This window comes from Tyto alba, unplaced genomic scaffold, assembly GCF_018691265.1.
Source record: "Tyto alba isolate M040663 unplaced genomic scaffold, T.alba_DEE_v4.0 Super-Scaffold_19, whole genome shotgun sequence".
Classification (NCBI taxonomy): Eukaryota; Metazoa; Chordata; class Aves; order Strigiformes; family Tytonidae; genus Tyto; species Tyto alba.
Window position 1 is genome coordinate 4,100,253 of NW_024881281.1, and position 16,600 is coordinate 4,116,852.

A 16,600-nucleotide genomic window follows, 5' to 3' on the forward strand; every position below is an offset into this window, starting at 1 on the left:
CCTGATCAGCGCGGGCTGGGAAGGGATTTGAACACGTAAGTCTGAGGTTGTGGTGATGCTTCATTATTACTTATTGCATGATACAAGGGTAGAAAGTTTCATTCCTGTTGCAAAGAGGGTATGAATTACAGAAAGATTGCCCTAAATCACAGGCATGAACAAAGCTGCAGTATCCCCTCCCATGGCTTTGTTTATGTGACTAAACTGTGCTCAAATTTAGACCAGTCTTTCTCATTATTTTTTTTTTCCCCGCAGAGCATTGCCAGGGTTGGGAGGGTTTAGGGAGGAGATAGTGGACCTGAACTACAGCAGCCACATCCCTAAGCACAGAACTCATGATGCCTCACCTTATCTGCCCACGGGACAACGCGTTTCTCACTGACACACAGTGTTCCAAAAACAGCGCGGCGGTGTTTCTATGAGGATGTACCACTATAAATGTGGCGTAAGTTAAAGTCTGCTTTGACATTGTCCTTCAGTGTTACAATGCAGCCTAAATCAAATACCGAATGGTTTTAACTTGCAAGGACAATTGATGGCACTTGTAGGTAAAGAAAAGTTATATACATGCGTTTCCACCCACCTTTAGTGCAAATCGAAATGGGTTAACAGCTCCCTGGTCTGGTGCTATACTGCTCTCTGCAACGCAGACATTCCTCAGAGTTGCACATTTACAAAGTGTACACAGGAAACTACCAGCGTGGGGATTGCGTGAATCCCGCCGGTACTCACAGTGAAGAGCTTACGAGCAAGTTTTGAGCAGCTTCAGACAAACCGCCTGGAGGCCAGGTCTCAAAACCAACACAACTGAACCAAAAAAAAATAAAAATAAAAACGTTTTCACTACCTACCTCCTAGTTCTGCAAACACGGTTAACACGTAAACTGAAACTGATGCGGGTTGTGTTAACGCGGAAAAGGGATACTTCAGCTCTTTATTGGAAAGATTCGTTATACAAATTTCACCACCACTAAGATACACAATAAAAATACAAAACACAGGTCACAGACTGAATCTCAGTATCAACAGTTAATAAATACAATTAGATATTTTATATTAGCCTAATGTTTTTACATTGTCACCAGATAGACAATCAAAGTACAAGATACAGAACACTCAGATACCGTTAGAGAGGGATTATTGCTTACGTTAGCAAGCAGCAAATAAGGGCACAGGATTTTGAACTGAAGAGAACTACTTCCTATCACCAGTGGCATTAAAACACTGCATTTCACAAAGCACTGCTTTTTTGTCTAGTGTGTAGAATCAAGAGCAGCATATATCAGACCAATAACCACTACTTTTAATATTATAGAACTTTAAAGGACTTACCTTACAAATGGTTCCTATCTACTCTATAAATATGCATTTAGTGAAGAAATGAACACTTGCTATCTATACAATGTTTTTACCTGACTACACTGGAACTACGATGGTAGATTGTTTTTTTTTTTTTCTCCTAGCAAGATAAATGGTATGAATCGCAGAATTCTCATTTATGAATCCACACCTAAAAACCTAGATCCTTCCCAAAACAGCACACCTGCAGTCCAGTGCTCTTCAACTGTTCCTGCAGACTGGGAAGAAGTTTTATCATCCATAACTGGTTTTCCTTCTAACTTACTCGCACGAAGAATTGCACTTACACCACCTTCCTCGCCGAAGCGCGACAGTCAGCTGTAAGATGGACTTTTGATGTGTCATTATTACTGTGACTAACTTAAAACAAAGGCACCGCAGAGGTGCCCCAGAGTTGCATATTTTACCCTTTCATGGTTTCTCGTATTTCTGCAGTAAATCTGACTTGAAACATACGCTGCAGCTAAAGAGAACGCTGACAACAGCTAATAAGGCTTAATAAGATGACAGATAAGAGCCAATGATCCCGTAAGATTAAAAATAAAGTCTGAAAAAGATCAAAGGAATCTGAAGCCACACTCCAACTCCTGGTTGCTCATGAAGCCTTTTGCTATTCATCAGATTGCTTTTAAAATAGTGCATCAAAGATAGAAGCAGCGAGAATTGGCAGAATTCAAAACCTTGCCGCCTTGTTGTGTTGAACAATCTCCTGACTACTTAATAGTAAAATACTTTGCAAATTCTAGCTAAATACTAATACTGTTATTAAATTGTTACCGCTAAAATGATATGAATTGTACAATAAATGCCTGCGAAGACTTGCTTTATTCATACTCTTCCAAATGTCTTACTGTAACAAAGAACAGTAACAGGATGTGTGTTTTAGTGGAGCTGACAGGAATCGTCTGCTTACTTACGTCCCAATTAACCGCTCCCCTGAGGGCGCGGCAGCACCTCCAGGGGAGGGAGGAGCTGCTGGGTCTGTTTGTTTCCCAGTTTGCTAAACACCGCTCCGCCTGTGAAAAGAAAGGCGACTGACATTCCCCACTTTCCTTCCCGGACCCAGGCTTAACGGAAGCAGAGCTCTGCCTTGTCCGTGAGTTTTACACTCTCTCCTCTAAAACCCAAGCGCAGCCGCATCCACGGCGTTTCCCTCCGCCCCGGGTGGCTCCGGCAGCCCGGCCACCGCTCCTGCACGCGCTGGAAAACGCCAAATGGCAGCAAGAACGCTCCTTGGAGACACAGCGTCCTACCATCCCTCATGCTGCAACTTTAGATTAAATTACGCCTTTGCCATCTAGAAATCATTGCCGAAACCAAACAGCTCATCAAATTGCTCATTATCTGTCGCAAGCAGTTCTCTGGTTTGACTGGCCGAGTGACAGTAGCACTGTACTGAACATCTCCACAGATTGGTTTCTTTTAAGACCTGAGATGAAGTTACGGTGGAAAGAGGTTGGCTCAAAGCATTAAGCACAATCATGTTCAATTAAAACTAATTGAGAACAGTTTCCTAAACTGACAAACGAGAAAAATGCCACTAAAAGCACCAGAAAGATACGAAATTCCCTACACTGCGCCTCTAGCCATAGGAAATAATCTTTTTAAAAACTACAAAAAAGAGTTTTCTTCATATTCCACATTTTATGTTACATGAAAAAAAAAAAAAAAGGGAAATTATGAGTCTGTCCCTCAATCGGAGTCTGAGAACAGAGTAGCAGGAGCTTAGTTTGTCCGTTCCTAAGTTACCTGGTAAAACCCTGTATGGCTTTTAGTCGTCTACCTGCAAAAGTGGATGTGATTTTCTAATTCATCTTAATGCTCGCCTGAAATAAACAGAAAGCAGAACACAAAAAAAAAAAAACCCCACACCTTGACTTCTACGGAAACTTCCCCCCCCACTCTAGAAAAAATTGGCAGTTCTAAACCAGAATCTTCCTTTACGTATTGCTCCACAGCCGTGCCTCGGGCAGGTGCGGCTCTCTGTGGCGTTACTGCCTGTTCCCTGACCCTGTCTGTCCCCGCGAGCCGGCCGTTTGGCTTTCACTGGTGAATGTGGCTAGATACTCGTGTGTGCGGGTGGCTGTGGCATTGCTCAGGGTGGCACCACCAGCAAACTTGATTGAAACGACTACATTTGTTAATTCCTAGATCTATTTACACGTGGTTTGCGCTTTGCAGGGGACTGGAGTACAGTTCTGAAATGCCCACCTTTTTTCGCTTTCCGATGATGCCGGTTTTATTTTGGGAATGTCTACTTTGGGAGTCTGACGGGGGACACGAGGGGGATGGTTACATTTTACAGCATTGATGAAGGTATGAATCCGGTATACAATTACTTTGTCTTCGCATCAAGAACACGCTCTCGCTGTAAGCGCTATGGCCAGCCAGCCGCCACCACGGGGAGCATCTTACCCACGACCTCGTGCTACCGCGGCCCCGGACGGGTAAGGACACACTCGATCCCTCTAGATGGGAAGGCTCACGAGCCAGGAGCGGCGTGTGAAACTTTGGTTTGAGCCTGGCTCCTCGTCGCCTCTTCCCGTTACAGAGCCGGAGGTGAAAGAGCGCAGCTCGTTTTCCCAAGGATTTGAACAGTTCATCTTCCAGCCCAAAGAAGACGGGGGAAAAACTCCTCACCCTGTAGATGCTCTGCCCTGCAGCACCCGAACCAAGAGGAGCGTCGTACTCCCTGGGATCGCCCTGTCCACAGATCGGTGCTGGGCTGCGCCCTGGGGAGTCGTTCTTCCCTGCTAAGCCAGCGATCAAATCCGCGCTCTTTGGTACGCCGGGACTAAACACTTGAATCGGGGGCAGACATTTGGCACTCTGAGGTGTACTAGTTTCTGTTTTTGTCAGGTCTAAATAGCCTTGATCGTCAAACAGGTTAATGCTGGACCCTATGCTTAAGCTAGTTCTGTCGGTGAAGGAATCCACTCGTCCATCGTACCCCAGGTCTGCAGGTGCTGAGCACTGGTGCTGGGGCCACGGCCGTTTGCAGTCTCCATGGTTTTCCTTATCTTCCCCGTTGTCTTCTTGCCCACCTTGAAATGAGTTCTCTGTCCAGTCCGACTCCTCGCTAACATTGACCGCTGCGTTCATGTCCCTGAGAAATACCACAATGACAGTAATGTTGTCGCTGGAACCGGCATCCCGAGCAGATGCCACTAATTTATGTGCTACCATGCTGCTGTCGCCGTTATTCTCCTTTAGATGGTCAGCCACCACTTTGACTGCCTCATCGGGATTGACTGTGTCATAGAAGCCGTCGCAGGCTAAAATGAGGTAGTCCTCAGAGCCATCTAGGACAGTGGAGGCAGAGTCTGCGTCCCCACAGATGTATGGCTTGTGCTCAGCATCCCCTGTGGAAAAACCACACACAGATACACAAGACCGTGGGTTTGCAGCCACAGCATGTGGAAGCCCTTTTATTAACGCAGCATGGAGCCAACGCCTCTTACCCCAAGTTAAAGAAATTATTTCCTCAAACTGTGGAGGAAAAAAAAATAGAGGTTATCACTCACAGGTCTATATCTTCAGCTGTATTTCAAATTTTGATCACTAGAAAATTAAAGTTTTTCGTTAAGGAGAAAAGCAAGTCTGAAAAAGGAATTAAAGCCCACTCTTACCAATAGCTCTGGAGACGGAGAGGCTCCCGTTCACCCTCCAGGCTCCAAACCAGACCACACAGCCACCAAGTGCCTCAATGCGCTTCTTCTCATCCTAAACAGCAAGGCAACACAGAGCTGTTTGGACAGAGCGTTTAGTACCGCCATCGCGTTCTGAACACTTCAGTAAACATTTGGTGTTCTCACAGACACAGCATGGTGGAGGCTGCAGGCCCCAGCAGAGGAGAACAAAGGATTTGCGCACAAATCCCCAAACAACTTCCAAACAAACCAGGATGACTGGAACACACGCTGCCGTGTCCCAGCATCCCACAAAGCTGGCTCCTGGCAGCCCCGGGGCGGGGGTTTAGAACGGGCCATTCTTACCTCTCGGTCTGGTTTGTGGGGTTTCATCAGTTCCACGGCTTGGCCTCTCCTCACGAGCATAACCTGGGAGTCCCCAAGCCAAGCCACGTGCAGCATGTTTCCTCGGATGAAAGTCACCACTCCGGTGGTTCCACAGCGCAGGCTCTGCACAGGGTGAGGGGGGAAAAAAAAAAAAAAAAAAAAAAAAAAAATGCCCCCAGTTTTAAAGCAGCAAATAAGAACCATTTCACAGCATTTTCGTGCTTCACTCGAGGACAGAACATGTTGATATTCCAACAAGCAGCCTGCTCCCGGGGAGGAACGGGCAGCGCTTCCCCGGCTGCTCCGAGTGTCCAGCACCAGCCCCTCGGAGCCGCCCTGGCCGAACGCAACCGCTGGCCCTTGCCCGGGGCCTTCCCTGCCCTCGGAATCGCGTGTCGGAAGCTGGGCTCCGCGCGGGACCTGCTGCCCTACCGTTTAGTCGGCTTCCCGCGCCGGTGCCCTGGCTGCCGGTAGAAACGCACGCGCGTTAGTGATCTTGGAGGAAGGCTTATTTGTAAGCATCGTGAGTTCCCTGCGCTTAACTCAGCCCCTGCATAAGTTTAGAAACTACCCGTTTATTCGTGCTTTCTGGAGCTAAGAAAAATGTACGTTGGAGAGATGAGGGGAAAAAATACCACCCCGAGGACTAAAGCTACTTAGCGTGTGAACATAAGAACAGCAGCAGCATCCTTCTGAGTGAACTGGATGTTGGGAGAAGTGGAGGCTGACGCCTTCACGGAACACGAAGCAGCCCACCAGTGGGCACCGGCTCTGTGGACTGTGTGTGGCCAGCTCTGTGCTGAGCCCTGGCCTGTGCTCGGCCCAGCACTCGGAGCAGCCCTGCTGACAGGGACAGAACGTGGGGAGGAACACGCTCAGAGTCAAGGCCAGGTAACTCGGTCACCTCTCTGGCTGCCTTCTGGACAAAGCGCTCGTCGGTCACCCGGAAGGCTCGGCACAGCGCTTCCGCCGGGTCGTGCTGAAACATCTCCTGATGGACCATGTTCACGTGGAGATGGATGGAGGCATAGATGGCAGCGTCCACTCCCCCGTGACCGTCAAACACTGCAAAATAAGCTTGCTCCTCTTGGTCCTGTCAGTGGAAACACATTGAGAAAACAACTCAGGAAAAAGCAACGCAAACAGCTAATTGGATTGTCTTACAACTTTTGAACTTGAGATCTATGGTGTCCTCATTAAATCACACTTAGAGGCAGAGTCTCCACTGGAAAACCAAACCACTCAGACCACCTTCACTTGCATCAATGGGAAATTTCCACCTTATTGCTGATGAATTCTACCTGCAAACAGCAAGAGATGCCTGTGTAGCGCTCCCAGTGCTCCTTATGTCCTATTTGTTACAATTCAGTCACTCAAACAGAAAGTGCCATTCTCATCAAATTGTGCAGGAGTTTTTGTGACTGCAAAAACCACAGAGAGAGAAGAACATCCAATACAGTTTGCATGAAGTCTACGTCAAGACTGGAATCCACCAGGGATACAATGCCAGTACAGTTCAAATGTGAAGCCAGCCACAGCCTCTGCTTTCATTCTTCTTTTTTTTTGTTGTTGTTGTTTGTTTTTTTTTTTTTTGAAATCTAACCCATATCACTTTAGATGCCTGGGTTTTTTAAAAAAAACCCTGTATGTACTCTCTCATCAGATAATTGTGATTACATTCACAAATCAAATACAGCAAAATCACTCATCCTGAAGTCAGTTTTCTCAGCTTCCCCTTATCTGTTCAAACAGAGAAACAATGCTGTACCAAGAGACAGCAACTCCTGTGCCTACTCGTACATAAAACACACCAACCCACTGTCAGTGCCAATTCAACCTTGACAGCCATCTCAACGACTAGAATATCTGTACATTGTAATTTTTAAGTAATGGGCTCCACCACAGATTGGAATAAGAAAGCTGACAATTGACAGGCAAAGGAAACACCTGCCTCTGTTTGCATTAATATCATTTAAAGGCAAGAATGTGGATGGGGCAGAAGATGGTTATTAAAGTGACAGGATGTAATAAAGAATCAATTATGCAACAATCTGATCCTCAGGATAAAATTCTTGCCACTTTCTTCTATTTGCCATTATTCAGTGTCCAGCTTTATATCTGAAGGAAGAGCAAGCACGAGTGTTTGGCCGATGGCCACATAAAGAAATTAATGGAGGGAAGTCTGGCCCCAGTTCCACCAAACAACTCATGTTGCTAAATTCTCGTGTGAACTGCTAAATTCTCCTACAGGTTTTGGGTCTTGGGTTTGGTTTTTGTTGTTGGGGTTTTTTTGGGGGGGTTTTTTGGTTTGTTTTTTTTTTAACTTTCTTCCCTTATTTTTGTTTTTGGCTTCTTCCTGCCAAGAGAAAAGGTTGAAAAGCAGTACGAACCCACCCCTGTAGACAACTGGCTTCAGTGATGAACTGTAAAGTGAACCACTTCCTCATTTCCACTGGCAATTCCCTTCTACACCTTCTGCCAGAGAGAAGCTCCCACCTTGATTTATCGCGTGGCACTGCAATGCATCAGGTGCCACTCACAAAGTCGAGCTGCTTTCTGCACAATGGCAGGTCAGTCCTTCAGCCACTGCACGAGTGGCTACATCAGGACGGGACGGATACAAACCTTGTTTAGTTAGATGACATTTCACCAGAAGCCCGTCAAAATTGCTCTTTTATTCTATGTACTCTGTGTCGAAACTGCACGTCACACTGCTGCTATGGTTACAGAATATCAACTGACTCAACTAAGACCAGGTTTGTCTCTTGCCTGTCAATCCTCCTCAGGTCCACCACAGGTATGGCTTTCGTTTTCACAGTAGACAACTGCCTAGTTTCCCCGAGAAGAGAAGCCGTATTTAGCATGTGCATTTGTCCTCCACATGATCTCTCTTTACCTCAAGGTTGAAGAGCATGTTGAAGTCTGGGATGCAGACGTGCTTGTCCTCCATCTTCCTGCGCATATTCTTGATGGCATGGATGGATGTCTCGTAGTAGCGGTGGGGCTTCGGCTGGAGTGGAAAGTCTTTCACCCAGTTGCTGCAGATCTCATGCAGTTTGCTAAAAACTAAGCGGGCTAGCTTCACTGTCTCAATCTCTGGGAAAGGCAAAAACCACAAATGAAAGGCTAAGCGTGTTATTAAGTGGTATTTTTTTTCCTGCATACGTTACAAAGATGAAACAAAAACATTTTAGCCAAGCAGTTGAAATGGGTGTCAGCAGGGAAATTCTGGGCTCTGATGCATAAAAAGAGGAAGCCACACTCACCATAATCAGCATTAATCAGTAAGCAGCTCATTGTTTGTTTGTCTTTTTAACTTAAACATTCCCCCGTGCCTTTGGGGAACTCATTTGCAGCATCAGAAAAAATGGAAAGCAAGTACATTTCCCTCAGCACTTGATCCCCTGTGTCACACTGCACAGGGAGATGCAGCTGAGCCACGGCAGCTCTCACGAGGATTTTGTCATGGCATGTCACGTCATTTACAAAACCCATTACAATGACGTCCTGGTTTTAGACTATCTCTTTAGACTATGTATTCCAAACACACTGCAGAACTGAGGCAATACAGTGGTAAATAATCTACAGAAATTGACAGCGTTACTTCAAGATGTTTTGGTGGTGTACACATTCAGGTACCTCCTTAGTGTCATAACGGTACTTCCAGATTCACGACTAGACACTGTCACAGAAATCTGCATGAGCGAGTGAGAAAAGCATGCAGGTCTTAAATTTAAGAAAATGCTGAACTGTCACTCCTGAGAAATAGTAATTTTAAAATGTGAAAACTGGGGCACTTCACAATAGTTCTGAAATGCAGGGGAGGAAAACGGGAAGTAAGCATCAGAGGTGAACACATCAAATTTTCTTTGTTCATGATCATTCACCAGAGACCTTCAAAGCTAAACAGCAGCAAGCCATGAGTGTCAGTCATTCCTGGAGGAGGAATGGCTCAAATACAGGGAGTAGAGGGCAGAGTTACAGCATCTCTCAGCACAGAAATTCTGTGAAGAACCTAAAAGCAGCATTTACTAATTTCTGTACTATGTCTACACAAGATGTGGGCTACAGTGATCAGGAGGCCCAGATCCTTAGGAGCAAGATAGACGCCCAGCTCTGCTGATTATGAGCTGGTTCAAGCTTGACGTGCAAGAGCAGCCATTAAGCTGGAAATAAGCTATACACATAATCAAAAGAAGGAGGCTTAACTTGATCACACAGCTGTAAAAACAAGTGGTAGAAATCAAATGGCTGGCTCATCCCCCCACTGCCATGAAAATGGGTATCAGCTCCCCCACGACACCCCTACTGCTCTCACTGATGCCACCAGAAATCTCTTTGCTGGGCAATATATTTAAAAGGGGACCATGTACAGCCTGTGTCCCAACCATATTTCCCAGAAGTGAACCCCGCAGACTCGCTCTGCCATGGCTTTCCACTGGACATAGCCGAAGGGAAATGGTGTAGGTTCCAGTGTGACGTGGCCGTTCCACTTCAGCGCGTCACGCTGAAGGAGGAAGGGAGGAAACCCATTGGCTGAGCCGAGATACTAAACACCCTTCCCCAGCAGGGAGTATGCGTAGTGTCAGCATCATCAATAATTGCTCCGGAGGTTAAAAGAGGAGAAAGGCCCACAACAGCTAAACCACCCCCTCACAGCTGTAAATTACTCATCAATTGTTAATGTTGCTGAGCTGAGCCAGGGCTGACTCAGCTGTCACTGCGGTTGTGTCACGGAGAATCTCATTTCCCTCCTGCTGCTCCAAAATCCCCAGTGTTGGAAGTAGCGCTTAATTGTACCACAGCTAGTGGGAAATCCAGCTCAGGCATTATTGTTCCCAAAGACAACTGACTTCTCCTAGGGCAAAGTCAGAGTAGAAAGAATACCAGTAATCAGATTCTGCTTTTTACTACCTAGATTTGATGACCTTTCTTGAAAATGCAGACACTGTGACAACAGGGATCAGCACTCAGGTTTGCAGACATGTCATCAAGCCAATGACCAAGGTTTTCTTTAAATCTAAGAACTCAGGTTTCTGACTAGTCAATGACGTCTTTGTGTCTCGGCTATAGTAATCCCCTCTGCTAGTACCTGGAGAGACTGGCTAATGGGACTTTGTGATTTGCTCTGTGAAATCTACTGGATATTTTAGATACCTCCCACCACGTAACATGGTCCTACTACCCAGCCTTCTCCTCTGGTGGTTCCTTAACAATGCTGAACCCCCACGTGAATATCTTCTTCCACAAAAAAGAAAACTAAATGTTCTCAACCTGACCTTTCAAAAAGGAAATCAAACGTCATTCAGTTCTCACAGAAGCTCTCTTGCTTCTCTCCAGTGCAACTGGAAGAGAAGAATCAGTCATGGTCTATGATTCTTAGATTCTGTTCTCGAGATCCAAGGACACATGGTCACTCTGAATACAACAGGCCCATATTCTTGCATTCCTACATTTGTGGACTCAAAACAGCTTTCCTTCTTTTGAGATTAGCATTCTTCTTCCATGAAGCTTCTAATTTCCTTTCCACCAGCATACCAATAACTGCTTTTACCACTCCTAAGTATGCAATATGATTTGTCACATTGCAATTCTCAGAGTCACTGAGGAAATTTGGACTTTTTTTTTTTTTTTCTTCTAGCAAACTCAAACTGGAGGCAAATCAGGTAAATGTCTCTTTGCATTATAGAGAGTAAAAATCTTTCTGTGTTCATAAGAAAAACCGACATACATATCAAAACCAGCCAGCTAAATTCAGCTTGGTTTCACATTCTGCAGCGGGCCAAACATCATTAGGGTAAACAGTAAACTCTGAGCACAAAACTTCAAGATGTAGAAATCCCATTTCCATCACCTGCTACAGTTCCCTTTCTTTTCTTTCAAAGCACGAAAGTCTCCCTATAGGGCACCAGTTCGGGCATTCATCAGTCTCAGCTCTCTTCCAAGTAACTAGCCCAGGTTTCTCAAAGGACTCCTGCTAAGGAATTTAGCTAGCATGGAGTTGCTGGACCTTTTGCAATGAAATCCCCCTAGTTTTGTTATGGTTTTCTCTAGTCAAACTTTGCATCACTTGAGCTAATTCTCTGCTTCAAAAATTATCATTTATGGTGTATTATTTGAAATTGCAGTATTCATATGAAACCATTGCTTTACTACATCCACAAGATGTTCTCTCTCTTCTCTCTCTCTTTATCTTCATATTTGAACACTTCACATTGCATCTATAAAGGCATACTTTATTTTCAAGAACCCTCATTATGATAATTCACCTCAACATACTGCATCTGGAGTCGTATTTTTAGTGCCTGCTCTAGCCTGTACACATATCGATCTATGTTTGCATCTGTGTATTACAGATTTAGATATATTTAAATGGCAATTTCTGTAGGTGTGAGGGTTTTGTGGTGTGGTTTTTTCTTTTTATTTTTTTGCTGAACTCCTTAGATATTCTGTGTGGAGGCTTAGTCAACATTTCCTTGGAGACTGTCAAATATTTATGCAAGTCTCAGAGATCTCAATTTGAAATTAATGAAGGCTGCTCAGCCAGAACAATGACAAATCTATTCCATTTACCTGCTCAGCAGGAGGAGGCAGCAATACCTACAAAAAGGGAACCCATAGCATGTTTTTCTGTTTCTCAGGTTTCCAAAGGCCTCTGAGAAATACAGCAGAATCTTCCTTTTTGTACAGCCAGATTTATATAAACTACTTATCCCCAGAATCATTTACTTATTTTTTTTATGAAAAAAGGATGTAATGGACAAAGTGGTTTGGTGGCTGTATTTTCAAGATCAGATGACAGAATTCCTCTCAGTACACGAGAACCATTGTTCTTTATTGTAATGAGCACCCCAGAACATTTTTCAAAAGGTTATTTAGGTCAGCAAAATCCTGAAATGATTTAGGGTGCATGGCTTTGAGCTGGATGCTGCAAAAATCTTGTTAGCCAACACAGATAAATGGAAAAAAATGAAATTTTCCTTTTAAACACAAAATATCTTTATACTATTCTTTGCTAAAACTATATTAAAAAAAAATAAAAGCCACAGTAAAAACTATGCTCGCTGAAATAACTCAGAATTGAATTTTCTCTTCCCACGTATATTTGACTTTGATCTAGGGATGACAACTGGCACTTGCCAGCAAGCAGCAGGACCACATACTCTAAAGGGCTTATAAAGAAATTCAGGGCCACCAGATACAGCCTTATGAAGGTGCACTTAAAAGAAAGGAGTGATTTCCACCTGGTCTTAAGGAGCAAAAGTTTGATAAAGTAGAAATACAAATGCAACCAGAGAAAGGCATTAAAAAAATAGAGAAAGAATTCAACAGTAAAAGTTGAAACTAGACAAGATTCAAAGATGAGAAAGGTTTGACTAAGAAATTAGACACTAGGTCTATCAGGAGTGGTGGTGAATTCTCCATTAATCATTTTACGTCGATATGGGATATTCCTTTGCATGAAATCCAGTCCAGCTCTGTTTAGCTAGCTGGTTGAAGGAACTAATTTGAAGAAAATCTAGTACCATTCAAGCAATCAAACTAGATGGATCACTGAAATCAATGCTGACTTTAAAAATCTATGAATTACCTGCAAAGTATTCCAGTATACAGCGTAAATGAAAGAGCCACACCATGTAAAATTGTACATTATCACGCACAGATGTACTTACGTATGATTCCATCTGCGTTGTCCACATGCTTTGGTAAGTAGTGTGCTGAAAGATCACTCTGAAGGACTTCATCTGAAGTTGCTCTAGCTAAAGCAGCAGCCAAAAATGAAGGGCAATTACTGGAAAAGAAAAAAAACAAAACACAACTCACAAAAATATATTTTAATCTGATTTAGCAAGGTAACTTGCAGTCAGGGAAATACACAACAATACTTTTCTATAAGCAAACAGGAATTTGAAGCAAGATTTGTAAAACTTCCAATTCTTCTTTACTAGACAGCACCACAACCCTACATCAAGACCTCAAAGTTATTGTTTGGATTTTAGCAGCCCTGTTTCACTCATATGTTCTTTGTTCCTTAAGTTTTTGTTCCATTTCATAACCTCTATTTAAATGCTTTTCAAAACTAAACTTGAACCCCCCTGCAGAGTCTGTCATGCAACCCTTGCTTAGCGCACATTTTCTACATGTGAATTATATACTTTTATCTTAAGCCCATTCTGTGTGGTTTCTCCTAAGAACCGCAGTCAGGATTCCAAAGGAGAAGTCCTCAGACTTCAAAGTATCCAAAGCCTCACCAAGGGACACTGAAAGTTAAGGCAAACCCATAGGAGGTATGAAGTTGATGCACATAAGGTTAAAAAGCTCCCTTGTGAATGATCTCTATCAAGATTAAAGTGGCTTTAACTCAGTGTAGCTTAATTAATCCTGATATCTCCCAAGGTTAATTAATCTATAGCAAACCAAAGCCACTTTAATGTTCATTCTCTCATTCAAGGGTTTAATACCTCTTAATTTATGCATGACTTTGTATTTCCCATTGGTCTGCCTTAACTTCTCCAGGTGTCTCTTGCTGACACAGCCTCAAACTTCCAGTTTCTGTAGTTATCATCAGGGGTAACAATGTCCTCCGTAAGACATGCCTGCCATTGCAGGCCTGCACAGAGACATACGAGCTAATTGCAGTCACAGAAACCGCTCATCAACCACAGAATTCTGCGTCAGCTAGTCCAGGGAACAGGCAATGAGCACAGAGACTTCCTTAACCTATTTCCTCTGCTTAGGCCCAGTAAGTCTGTTCCCATGCTTTCAGCACGGTTGGAGAGGGGGCGTTAGCCTGGAAGCATCAGTCCAACCAGATCCAGAACAGAAAAACTTCTACACACGAAACCGGACTCAGACTTCCTTCTGGAACTTGAGAAGCACATGGCGACCGTCACTTGCATTCACATTTGGTTCACCGCCCAGGAAAGCCAACTGCCATCCTAAACTGGCCCACATGCTGTAGCTTCAGCAGTGAAATCTGAATTCCAGAAAAAAGATCAGATTCACTACACTTGGGTGTTTTTCTAAAAGCCATTTTACCATAAAGCTTTCCAGATTCTTGATACCAAATGCTGCTACAAACAGTAAGATTATGTAACAGATTTAGAAAACATACACAAAATAAGTCCGCCAACCCTCATTATTTACTATTCAACATATCTACAAATTATTTCAATATAAGATTAGCAATAAATAGCTTTGTCGAAGCGACACACTGTCAAGAGATGAGCTCTGACCCTTGAAGTTACACAGAAAGCCACTTGTGCTGTGCTCCTGCACCATCAGAGTATTTCCTAGAATGAGCAGCTGAGTATTCTGCTCACACAGCACCTCCAAGCCTCAGCAACATGCGCGCTAATGAAGCACGACTGCTGGAGGAAATCAGCTGCCTTAGGACTGGCTCTTCCCAGCACAACACTGCAACTCTGATCCTATTTACATACAGCAATGCCCGGTGGTAAGAGTAATCAGCAGGAGGAAAATACACCGGGACCGCCTTTACTTCTAGTGAGCATGGAAGCTGTTTTTCTATCTCGTCTTGTCTGCCTTTATTTAGCTCACAAAGAGCAGGTTTTTCATTTCTATTATTAGCTCCAGTACTCCAGAGTGGCGATACTGGTTACTGTTCATGTTACGTGCAATTCCCATGTTACAACAAAAGCAAGAGATTGAAATGCCCGGGACAGAATAACTGCCAGCAGTTAGCAACGCCATGAGGACAGCGGTCTGAAAAAATGCAGAGAAAGATTAAGGTTCAGCCTAAATAAAGCACAGCAGAAGCATCTGTGCCGAAAAGGGTTTACAAACACAAGCCAGACAGAGCTCCCTTTGGGCAGGAACATACCAGGCTGTGCTTGTTTCCCAGTCCAAGGCTTGCCCTCACCAGCTCAGCGCTGAAACTTTTTAGGAAAACCAAACTTGTTTTGTGTCATTTATAAATAACCCCTCAGGAGCATCCATTAATGGGCAAAGAGGGATCCTGGTTAAGAACTGAGGCAACCACAGTTGCTAAATTAGAGACCCGGGACCTAAACAGCAGAGAAAAAATACCCCGCAACACAAGGAACCTCTGCTCTGCCTGGGCTGGGAAGGTGGAAAGGCCACATGTGTGAAAACCCAGGGTCATGAACATTCGTATCTGAAATTTCAGATATTATTTTAACCATAGTGACAGATTACAAAATTGAAAGGTGCATTCATAGTGCATTTAGCGGGTCAGAGTATTTCCCCAATCAGCTCCAAATGCTACTTACATGTCCCTGCAGCCTATGCTACAAATTTCACACCGGAGCTCTTCATCTAGCCAAAGAGTGCATTTCCATTACAATACTAAACCTACACAAAAAGCTGCTAAAGATGTTATTAGATAAATTAGAGGATTTTAAGTACATCCTTCCTGATTCTCTGGCAGCGTGGGTGTGTTTAGAACACCCACAATTGCATTGCAGCAATCCTGGAATAACTCTGCTAAGGTAATAAATCAAGCCTAAAAGTGGGCCGTTTCCATCAATTAAGTTTGAGAAAAACAGTCTGAAGTGGGCTTAACTCAGCCCACATATTATTATGTTACCAGCTTAACACACAACTCTGCTCCTTCCTGATAGCATTAAAGTGGTGAAGACTTTCCAAACATTGTCTCTGAGCTATTCCTCTGTGCTCTAAATCTAATACAAGGTCTCCAACTAAAAAAAAAAAAAAAAAAAAAAAAAAGAGATGGCAAATTTAAAATTCTTATTGCAGGAAAGTTCACCATTGGGGTTTGAGTAACTTACCAATTTTGATGGGAAAGGTAGAGAAAATAAATCAGCTGAAGGCTTTCCTTCTATGTCTGGACACATTTTGTCCTAATAATAACAGCTGCCTGCCAAAGAATTAATTGTCCTTGACATTTGTTCACCACAAAGCTTCTTATGTAGCCATTACAGGACTATGCCGTCTAAGCAGGGAAGTGACCCGATGCAGACAGATGACTTCCTCTTCCTGATTAGCACAACTCAAAATTTATTTCTCTTACTTGGCTCCTGAGAGGACTTTAGTTGAATTACTTCTCCCCTTCAAGGAATAGCAGACTGCACTGGCGGTTTTTTTACTTCTTTTAAAATAGATTAGATGTTGAAGTCAAGCTGCTATCGGGGCACTTCATTATTGTTACACTGAGACAAATGAAGAATCAGACCTAGGATCTTTGTTTTTATCACAAAAGTGAACATTCAGGTGAGCACCTT

General features: G+C 43.8%; 1 protein-coding gene across 1 annotated transcript; it reads right to left on the minus strand.

Annotated features, from left to right (window-relative positions):
- Nucleotides 1–900: 900 nt before the first annotated feature.
- PPM1E (protein phosphatase, Mg2+/Mn2+ dependent 1E) lies at nucleotides 901–13,175 on the minus strand (the record flags this gene model as incomplete). Its single annotated transcript, XM_042791417.1, has 6 exons — nucleotides 901–4,721; nucleotides 4,989–5,082; nucleotides 5,355–5,498; nucleotides 6,280–6,468; nucleotides 8,272–8,471; nucleotides 13,049–13,175. Coding segments are annotated over 6 exons (1,824 nt in total), but the record flags the coding sequence as incomplete, so codon positions are not given.
- Between the last annotated feature and the right edge of the window lie 3,425 nt (nucleotides 13,176–16,600).